This window comes from Drosophila hydei, unplaced genomic scaffold (assembly GCF_003285905.1).
Source record: "Drosophila hydei strain 15085-1641.00,03,60 unplaced genomic scaffold, DhydRS2 tig00000063-arrow-pilon, whole genome shotgun sequence".
Taxonomy (NCBI): Eukaryota; Metazoa; Arthropoda; class Insecta; order Diptera; family Drosophilidae; genus Drosophila; species Drosophila hydei.
In genome coordinates, this window is record NW_022045657.1 from 9,692,974 (window position 1) to 9,702,306 (window position 9,333).

The 9,333-nt window shown below is 41.5% G+C and overlaps 3 protein-coding genes across 3 annotated transcripts; 1 reads left to right on the top strand and 2 right to left on the bottom strand.

Moving 5' to 3' along the window:
• Window positions 1-571: 571 nt before the first annotated feature.
• On the bottom strand, window positions 572-3,555 carry LOC111592487 (prolyl 4-hydroxylase subunit alpha-2). The gene is made up of 5 exons (XM_023304707.2): window positions 3,071-3,555; window positions 2,807-3,006; window positions 2,596-2,744; window positions 908-1,336; window positions 572-834 (listed from the first exon to the last, which is right to left on the bottom strand). Exons 1-5 carry the CDS (start codon window positions 3,553-3,555, stop codon window positions 646-648), a joined length of 1,452 nt encoding a protein of 483 aa, XP_023160475.2. The 3' UTR covers window positions 572-645.
• Window positions 3,556-5,257: 1,702 nt separating this feature from the next.
• Window positions 5,258-6,178, bottom strand: LOC111592488 (prolyl 4-hydroxylase subunit alpha-1-like). Its single transcript, XM_023304708.2, has 2 exons — window positions 5,994-6,178; window positions 5,258-5,930 (listed from the first exon to the last, which is right to left on the bottom strand). Exons 1-2 carry the CDS (start codon window positions 6,176-6,178, stop codon window positions 5,258-5,260), a joined length of 858 nt encoding a protein of 285 aa, XP_023160476.2.
• A 542-nt stretch (window positions 6,179-6,720) lies between these two features.
• Window positions 6,721-9,161, top strand: LOC111592489 (prolyl 4-hydroxylase subunit alpha-2). Its single transcript, XM_023304709.2, has 10 exons — window positions 6,721-6,965; window positions 7,025-7,176; window positions 7,244-7,400; window positions 7,466-7,787; window positions 7,841-8,234; window positions 8,291-8,373; window positions 8,429-8,491; window positions 8,559-8,634; window positions 8,885-8,974; window positions 9,043-9,161. Exons 1-10 carry the CDS (start codon window positions 6,757-6,759, stop codon window positions 9,159-9,161), a joined length of 1,665 nt encoding a protein of 554 aa, XP_023160477.2. The 5' UTR covers window positions 6,721-6,756.
• The last annotated feature ends 172 nt before the right edge of the window (window positions 9,162-9,333 follow it).

Genomic DNA, 9,333 nt, shown 5'->3' on the forward strand with positions numbered 1-9,333 from the left:
TTGTTTTTTTTTCTAACTAATTAATATACTTCTCATGTTATAATCAATCAGGGAATGACATTTGAACCTAAGACAGAAATAAAACGAATCAGCTGCCAAACAATATTTTATCGATTCTTAAAAAGAATAGGGTATGTGGTTTAGTCGGGTTTTTTATTGGATTTTGAATTTATTGACGGGCAAGTAAAATTCATTATAACTGCTATTGTTTGTTTTAATTGACATTTGATTTACACAGATATCCAGAATGCTTAACGTTTAAATTTGTATTCAACTTTATGAGTTTTTAGTATTGACTTTAACTATTTCCTGCTGCCAGATGCGAAAAGGCATTTGACCAAAACCTGACAAATGCCCAGCTCAAATTTTCATTATGAGTTGCTCCGATGCATAAATATTTGAATTTGTTTGCCCGCCAATTAGCCAACGGCCACGCCCGCAACGCCAGATGAAAATGCAAATGGAATTCAATAAAATGTCAAAACTTGAGTTTTTATTCTCATTTGCGGCAATTAGTAAAAGATTAAAAGGCACATCAATCAGTCAAATTTCTTAATGCGACCTTAGCTGAGCTGCGTCCAGGCCGCTGAAAATAATGAAAGCAAACACATCTGTAGAGCACATATAGAAGGTGTCTTTCCGGTTCTACTTACACAGCTGTGCGCCCAGCAGCACCGGACAGACCAGCTGGCGGCTTCGGTAATCCGGCCTCGACGTAGCTGGATACTCATCTTGGCTGCGCAGACTCCAGTAGAGCAGCGAACCTCGTGGGACGCACACACTGAGCTCCAGCTGTGGAAAAACAATGGCGCCGCCCAGCCTGGCCTCTTGCAGCTAATTGATGGAGTGAGGTGATAATAGTCCAATTAGTGACATATTAGTTAATCATTGCATTTAAATTACGCACATTGAGCAGAGCACGTGCCACATGCTCCGATGTGCTCGCTGGCTCCACTGGTGATGTGGCATGCTCGTGACTATGACGACGTGCCTGCCACAGCTCCGGCTGAGCACCGGCAATACCCAGTTGAGAGTGGATGCCACGCATCCTTCGCTGCGCCAGCTTACTGAGTTTCAAAGGCTCGAAAGCCATGCTGTTGGACTGCCGCAGTTGCGGCACCTCATCCAGCATACCAATTAGCTGCTCAGTCTGCTGGGAGCTGAGTACATCATGATACAGCATGATATATGGCTGCTCACTCAGTTGCTCCAAGCGTAGCATGCGTAGATCTGATACATCTTGGCGGCACTTTGTAAACCGGCTTCCTGTTGTGGGCTGCTGTGCGGACGCACGGCACAGCTCATCAACAATCAGCTGCTCGACGGACTTTGTTAACTTGAAATGAATTTAAATAAGAAGTTTGAGAACAACTTGAAATTTATATAATTATAGACAGTTGGGGTTTCGCTAGAAATTTGATTGAATATCAAAGTGCAAAGCTAAGAGAGATTGAAAAAGTGAGAAACTTCGACATATCTACTTCGCCATTCGTTCTCTCTTTTGAGAGATGATGTCTGCCAAGATACAACTATATAAAAGCAAAAGCGTTCCCCTGTTTTTAGCTGTAATTTCTGAGTAAGTAAGCACCCTATTGGAATACGCTGTAACTTTTGCAAATATCAATTCAGGTGAAGTAAACAAAAGCCGAATATAAATCGACCAGCCATGAAGCCACGTGTATGTATATGAAGACTTTTAGTATGTATCTTCATATACTAAGCAAATGTTAGCCGGTTATTTGTATGTTGTAATATAATTCGATCTGGCATATTTCGATATACGTAAAAGGCTATATTGACTATATATTGAGTCAAGAGTTTATAAAGACTTTGTGGAGTCAGAGCTGTTTACGCTAATGCTTTGCATATTTAAAATTCAATTATGTTTGATTTATTTAATTCAAACCTAAAATATAAAAACAAATTTTTGTGTGCAGAGATGCTTTTGTTTTTATACTTGTTCACCTAGTGAAGAGAGTATATTAGTTTGGTGCAATGTTCGTCTTGTTGCTTGCAAACTATTTAAATTCTAAATTTAGAATAATCAAAGATCAAACAGAGTTAGTGTATTTAACTATATCATGACAAATTGGCAAAATTACTGTTGAGATCCTCTACAGATCGACAAAAATAATATTTATATAATGAAAATATATGTTTTGTTAAAATTTTTTTATATTTTAAGCACTATTGCAGCTAGAGACTTGAAACTTGTAATGTATACTCGTGAGTATATATATATCTGCACCCATGGGGGCGTGGCAAAAGTTTATAGTAGAAGATAGTCACGTTATTGTAGAATCCTTTTAAGTATTGGCCATTGATGGCCATATTGATGTTTCTACGCCTACTGGAGGCGTGTATATTCTACAGCTTTAACTCAAACTCCAAATTTAAGAGCTAAGTTGCTGCTGACCTCCTCTACAGATCTAGCAAATTGAATATACATACAGTATAATTCAGCATTTTCCTTTTTCTCTTCGGAAATGGACAGAGCCTCTTCAAGTTGCCTAGCCTCGACCAAAACAATGCAAATTGATTATCAATCGGATACTTGTGGGTTTTGCTTCACAACTTTTGAACAATTGCGTTTACCTGTGCCTTGGGCTTAGTGCTCGACACAAATTTGTCTGGACTTCTGTTCAAGGCTCGTTCTATCTTGGCCTTTGCTTTTTTCACATTTTGGCTAGCAGGACGCAGGAGCAACAGTTCTTTGGCTGTTCTGAGTGCGCTTAAGAATTCACCTGATGCAAATAAGGAATTTGTAAAAAATAGACAAAGTTTTATGAATTCCTGTGAGATGCACCTGCACGGTAATCCATATTGAGCGATGTCTCCAGTATCTGAACCTTGGCCCGTTCCTGTTCACTGAGCGACGTTGTAGCATTGTACTCAGCTGGCACTTTTCCCATCGCCGTCTCCAGCCAGTGCTTGGCAACGGCATGGTCACCATTTCTTTCGGACTTGCGTGCTATTTCGAGACAGTCACTCCATGACATGGCCGAGCTGTTTGAGTCGAAACGTATATATTATGTGCTTTGCATTTGTTTGCATTTTGGGGCATACTTACCCCACCTTAAGGCCATGGACTATGCCCAGGGAGAGGGTGGCTGGCTTGAGGTCATACACTGATTGCAGGCGCAGTAGATTGAGCAACGCCTCCTCGTAGTCCTCCTCGCTGGGCAGCTGCAAATCCATCTTATAATCTGGAAGATTTGTACCTAGATTGTGTGTGGCATTTGCTTTCTGCTCAAGCAGCGGCCAAACGCTTTGGAAACGCTTCAGTATGGTGAGCACATTCAGTGGATTGCCCATATGCTCCTCCACCCGACTACCCACCAGCTGATGTACCTTCTCTATGGCCGCAGTCTCGCCTTTAATTACCTCCAGCTGCTGAGCTAAGCCATCGATATAGTCTCGCAGCGCGTCGATGAGCGATGCTTCTGTGGCCAGCAGCCCCCGCAAATGCTCCTCACTGCTGCCAGCCAGAGCTCTTGGCCACATCAAAGCTAGCCAAAGTAGCCACAGCCATCGCTCTACTGCTGGCATTTGCATAATTAGCCGTTTGCTTTATTATTGTTGTTTTTGTGACAGTCCGGGTCAATGGCAGGTGAGTTGTTTATTCTAATGCCTGCTTATTGGTGCCAAAGCTGCTATGCTGTAACGATGGACCAAGCTGTCAGACTGCTGTGGCTAAACTGAAACTAAGAAACTTTGCACGAGCATGTGAAAGGTGAAATAGGCCTTTGAACTTCATCTTGTTCAGTTTCTCGAATTCTCTTACTCTTGAGAGTGGGTTCTTTAGCTGTGCTTTGTTTATTCATTCTGTGATTAATCTATTGTAGTTAGTAAAACGAGTCTACATACTACATATATACTAATAATCATACTAATAATCATAATTTTATAACCAAATCAAGTTAGTTGTAGCACAAGCAACTCTTAAGCAGCTCCGCTGGGAGCTATGCGCTGTGGCTCCTGGAAACACTTAATATTTTCACTTGTGTAAAACACTTAAACCCTCAAGCTTTAGATGAGCTCTTAAGCCCCACTTAAACTGCTGCAACTTGGATATTTCTCTTAAATTTGGCTGCAGCTGCTGAAGACAAATTTATAGTAACAACTGGACTCCTTTTTAGTGTTTTATAAATGCTAACTTACGAAGCATTCAAATTCATACAAAAAGTCTTTAATTTGTAACTCATTTCAGGCAGATTTGCAATTTATGTAATTACTATTAAGTTCATTCATGTGTGAATTATGAATTATGCATGAGCTAATGTCGATTGTTGCTATAGTTACTCAATAGTCAAAGAGCTTGCAGGCAGTTCCAGCAAATATTGCCTGATATTGAGCAAATTTCCAAATAATCGTAATAAGCAACTCAATTTCAAGAAATGAACTTCATCTGGCATTGCCTCAATGGCTCTACTAGGAAGCGCTTTCAAGCTATGTCTGAGCAATTAGTCCTTCTGTGGTTTTCCTATCCTTTGAGTTTCAATTTCATTAGTTGCACAACAGTGAGGCATGTTCACATAGGTTTCGCTTTGTTATGCCTAATACGTGCTGCTGCTGCCCAGTTGATTGTTAAGTCTTTATTAAACCCAAGGTAATTTTGCTGAACTTTAATTTAATTAATATAATATCTTTGCTTTTGTCTTGGAGCTTGAATTGATTAATTACAATTTGGACAAATTCCTGATTGATTTCTGATTCTGAACCGTTGAAGCGAGCGCTACTAAATTTAATTTTATTATAATTTTCCTTCACTTTTTGGCTGTGAAATTGAGATAAAAAGTTAAATTTAGTGTGTAAAATCTGATAATGAATGTTTGACTACATATATCTATATCCCAATTATATATATTTATATATCAAATTTAATGAGTTAATAAAAAAATGTGTCTTCTTCTCTTAAATGTGAATAAAAATTAATTTTACCAGTCTTGAAATATTTGTTTTGTTTTTCTATATATTTTTAAAAACTTATCTAAATGCATGAATCCACGAATATATGTTCTCCTATATAAGTAAGTTTGCATTCCGCTGCTTTCTTTGAATATCAGAATCTCTGCAATGCTTAAGTTACTCTATCAGACTTTCCCGAATTAAAATAAACAATTTTTGCTGTCAATCTTACAGACTTAATCACTGCTGAACAGTCACGTTTATTTAACATGCTTAAAATTATTAAACATATTTAAATTCAATTAGCTAACAATATTTTCAGTTGGGTTTACCTTGAACCCAATTACCATTAACATTCATATCTTAGGCCGTCTTGGTTGAGCTTGGACATGGTTATGCGCTCTAGTATCAGTTCCTTCTGTAGCAGGATTTTATTATTAAGGGCTGCCTCGTTGGTCGGTTCAAGTTTTAGAATTTCGTTGTTGAGCTTGTTGGCGAGCTTAATGTTGTCTAGCTTTCTATATGCCAGAGACAACTCTTCCAGTATACGTGTTTTGCTGACATTAGGAAACGTTGGCGCTTCCTGAGCTGCACGTTGTTGCGCCTGCAGCAGCCACTGCGCTGCATATTCGTAGTGCTGCAGCTGATTCAGATTGCGTCCAAAGACGTAGCAATCGCTGGCGCTGAGAATCACACTCTTGCCAGAATTTTCGTCTCTCAGCACCTCTTCGTTGGCCAACTCAGATGTGGTCAGGCCTTCGCTTTCCTGCAGCTCCAATAGATTATCGCTGGCGCCTAGGAGATGCTCATTTAGTGGGACTTCGAGTTTTTTCTTATTCATCTCGTTGGCTACTCCGTTAACATATGTGCTATACGTGGAGTTATCAAGCAATACATCGAGGATCTCATGCTTCCAGGTGCTTGTGAACCGACTGATGGTCCTGAACGCATTGACTGGATTCCCAAAGTGCTCTTCTGTATCATCTATATCGATATGCACCTGGTTGATATCGAGCAGGTGACTGCAATAAATAATAACATTTACTTTCAAACTCGCAACTCATTTATATTGGCATAATATCTACCTTGTAATCATGTCTTGCTCATTCTCTACCTTGTCCAAATAAGACTCCAACTGTTTCACCAGAACAGCCTCCAATTCCAGATAACTTGCAATTCCATTGCTCGGCTCAGCAAATTCGGCAAAAATAAAACCCATGTGAAGACAGCCCAATCCGAACATCAACAGAGCCGCAGTCATCCGAATCATTTTAACCACACTGCGTACCAAACGTTACTGACTGCTCGTCTATAGCTGACAATAGAAATAGTTCACGAACTAAGTACGTCTAAGACTAGGCAAACATTTACACAGCTGTCCGTTAGTGTTTATTAAGTTCTGTCTTTTGAAATGAAAACATAAGGGGAGAGGAGGGGAGGGTAGGTTTATTTGGGAGTGTGTACTTCGGCCTCAAAACACAGGTAAGAGTACTCTGCTCTTGCCTTAATAAAAAGCAGTTACATTTTCAGAAAAGCATTTCATACCAAAGTCAATCTGAATGATAAAATGCAAATCAAGTTGAGCAAGAGGGCGAGATCACGACGGCCAGAGAACGTAGATGCGAAACCAGTTAGTAGGCACAATGAACCCAGACTTTCTTTGTGTTTTCCATAGATGGAAACCGGTTTGGCTTAATTAGTTATTGGCATCTGAGTTGGAACTGTTTGAAATTATGTAATATATGTTTGTGTGGAGACCATGACCATGCATAAGCTATCGACCGAGGCATCAGCAGGCGGGGTCAATTGGCAAAATCAGTTGACCGCGAATCGTAGCTGAGAACAGAGATGCTGCTAAAAAGGTATTTTTTCGACACACAATGTAGGCTCGGCGGGGTGCTGGCTGTGCTGGCAGTACTTGGCTGGTGCGGTGCCGAGGCTGAGTTCTATTCCTCCGTGCATGCGATGTCCAAGGTCTTTGGCTATGAGCAGAAAATGTTGCAGCACATGCAAAAATTCATAGCTGATAATGAGAGCAAATTGGATTTTCTGAGAGCGTAAGTTGACGCTGGCTTGGCACTAATTCAATTTGATGCAATTCAATCTGCAATGACAGGCGGCTGGACGAATTCGAGCGCGAGCGTGACGAAGCTGAGCAATGGGGCGTGGCGTACTTCGAAAGTCCGCTGAACAAATATTTGCTGAGCAAACGTCTGACATTGGACTGGGAACACATTGCAAATCTCATGGCTGCCACAACCGGAGCGAGTGGGTGTCCAATTCACTTACATGCTAACTTCATTAAGTATACGCTCTGTGTACACTCCAATTACAGAACCCCTGTTACGCCTGCAGCGGCTGCGCCAGCACGAGAGCATGCCGAACGCTCGGGAACTGGAGGGCGCCATCGATGGATTGCTGCGTCTGCAATTCGTTTATAGATTGAAGACCAAACATGTGGCTGCTGGAGTGCTCGACGGTGTTTCCTACGGGTGAGCCAAATGACAAATAAATTGCGAAAAGAAAAATAATATACCTCACTTAATCTTCTTTGAAGTACTCAATTAAACGCTCAGCACTGCTTGGACATAGCCCAACAGGCAGAACGAGATGATCATCTGCAGTTGGCACACGCCTGGCTGCTTGAGGCGAACAGCCGTCTATCACACAGCGATCGAGCTCAACTACAGCCACTCATCTTGCGGCAGTTAGTAAAAGTCAAAGCCAGGCTAAGTGATCATAGAGGCGTAAATAGTACCCTGCAAGTTCTTCAGAATGTAGAGCCAGGCAGTGAGACGCCCTTGAATAAGTATGAAGACTTGATGCAAGTCCAACATCAAATTGATGAGCTGACCGCTGAGCCAGTCGAAGAGCATGCAGTACGTATAGAAATGTATTTCTCTGACTTATCTAATATTTGCTAGCCATGTAGCCCTTGCCCGAGGATTTTACAAAGCTGAGCGACTTCGAACTGTATCGCTACACCTGCAATGGTCATATAAAGCCAACGCCTAGCGAGCTGCGTCGGCTGCGCTGTGGTTACATGAGCGAGACGCATCCTTTCCTGCTACTGGCACCTCTAAAAGTCGAGGAGCTGAGTCACGATCCACTGCTTGTGGTCTACCATGATGTCATCTACCAGAGTGAAATTGACACGATAGCTAGGCTCATCAAAAATAAGATTCAGCGTGCCACAGTAATGGGCAACAACTCATCCGTTGTATCCAACGCGCGCACCAGCCAGTTCACCTTTATCCCGAAGACCCGTCACAAAGTACTGCGCACCATCGATCAGCGTGTGGCCGATATGACCGATCTGAACTTGGGTAAGCTTCAGCTGGAACAGTGCGCGTGGCATTTATGATACATTTTTGAGTTGCAGAATATGCGGAGCATCATCAGCTGGCCAACTACGGCATTGGCGGCCACTATGCCCAGCATATGGACTGGTTCTATCCGAACGCCGTAAGTAGCCTCGACAGTTCGTTTACAGTCAATTTTCTCTAATCTCGTTTGACAGTTTGCAACTGAGCAGGTGTCCAGCATAGAAATGGGCAATCGCATTGCCACCGTGTTATTCTATGTGAGTCGCTTCGATGCCTTTGTTGTTGACACAATCCACTGAAAAACATATTTTTCTTTGCTTATAGCTCACCGATGTGGAACAGGGTGGCGGCACCGCATTTCCCGTTTTGAAGCAATTGCTGAAGCCAAAGAAATATGCAGGTACGTGAATTAGCTCTGCTTAATGGACTCTATTATGTCACCAGAGTATAAACCAAAATGAACTTTTGTACTATTATACATTACGCAGCCTGAAACAACGTGTTCAATGTTGCCACAATTTGGTTAAGAGCTCCAGATTAAATATTATTCTGAGACTGGAGCCTAATAGTATTTAAGGTTATTTCTTATCCAAGCCAACGTAAGTTTGTATAAGCGTAATTATATGTTCCTCAATTTGGCTCAATTTTAGCCGCGTTTTGGTACAATCTGCATGCTTCAGGCGTGGGCGATGTGAGGACGATGCACGGCGCCTGCCCCATTATTGTGGGCTCCAAGTGGGGTAAGTGGAGAATCGTGTTGAGCATTAAAGCGCGATTAGCATAACAACCACACTCTATTGTTGTTTAGTGCTTAATCGCTGGATACGTGAATTCGTGCAATCGGATCGCCGACCTTGTCACCTGTGGGACGACTCGCTGCTCACGCTTAGCCAAGTCCTGGAGCTGGATAAAAGTCAAATAGAGTGAATTTCGTACTACATACTGATTAGTTCAAATAAATGAAAATGCTGCAAGTGTTTTCGTGAAGCCTCTTCAAATGAAGAAACTTCTTTAAATAGTTGACTTTATTTGGTTTTTTGTTTGCCATTTATACATTCATAATTCAGCTAAATTAAATTCAACATTTATGTATTTGCAT

Bases quoted from the DNA above. Each gene is read 5' to 3' on its own strand.
- LOC111592487 (XM_023304707.2), bottom strand. From the start codon at position 3,555: ATGCAAATGCCAGCAGTAGAGCGATGGCTGTGGCTACTTTGGCTAGCT. The intron at 3,007-3,070 runs GTAAGTATGCCC...CGACTCAAACAG, and splicing joins GTCCATGGCCTTAAGGTGGG to CTCGGCCATGTCATGGAGTG. The intron at 835-907 runs GTGCGTAATTTA...TCCATCAATTAG, and splicing joins TGGCACGTGCTCTGCTCAAT to CTGCAAGAGGCCAGGCTGGG.
- LOC111592488 (XM_023304708.2), bottom strand. From the start codon at position 6,178: ATGATTCGGATGACTGCGGCTCTGTTGATGTTCGGATTGGGCTGTCTT. The intron at 5,931-5,993 runs GTAGATATTATG...TATTTATTGCAG, and splicing joins GAGCAAGACATGATTACAAG to TCACCTGCTCGATATCAACC.
- LOC111592489 (XM_023304709.2), top strand. From the start codon at position 6,757: ATGCTGCTAAAAAGGTATTTTTTCGACACACAATGTAGGCTCGGCGGG. The intron at 8,235-8,290 runs GTAAGCTTCAGC...TTTGAGTTGCAG, and splicing joins TATGACCGATCTGAACTTGG to AATATGCGGAGCATCATCAG. The intron at 8,975-9,042 runs GTAAGTGGAGAA...ATTGTTGTTTAG, and splicing joins TATTGTGGGCTCCAAGTGGG to TGCTTAATCGCTGGATACGT.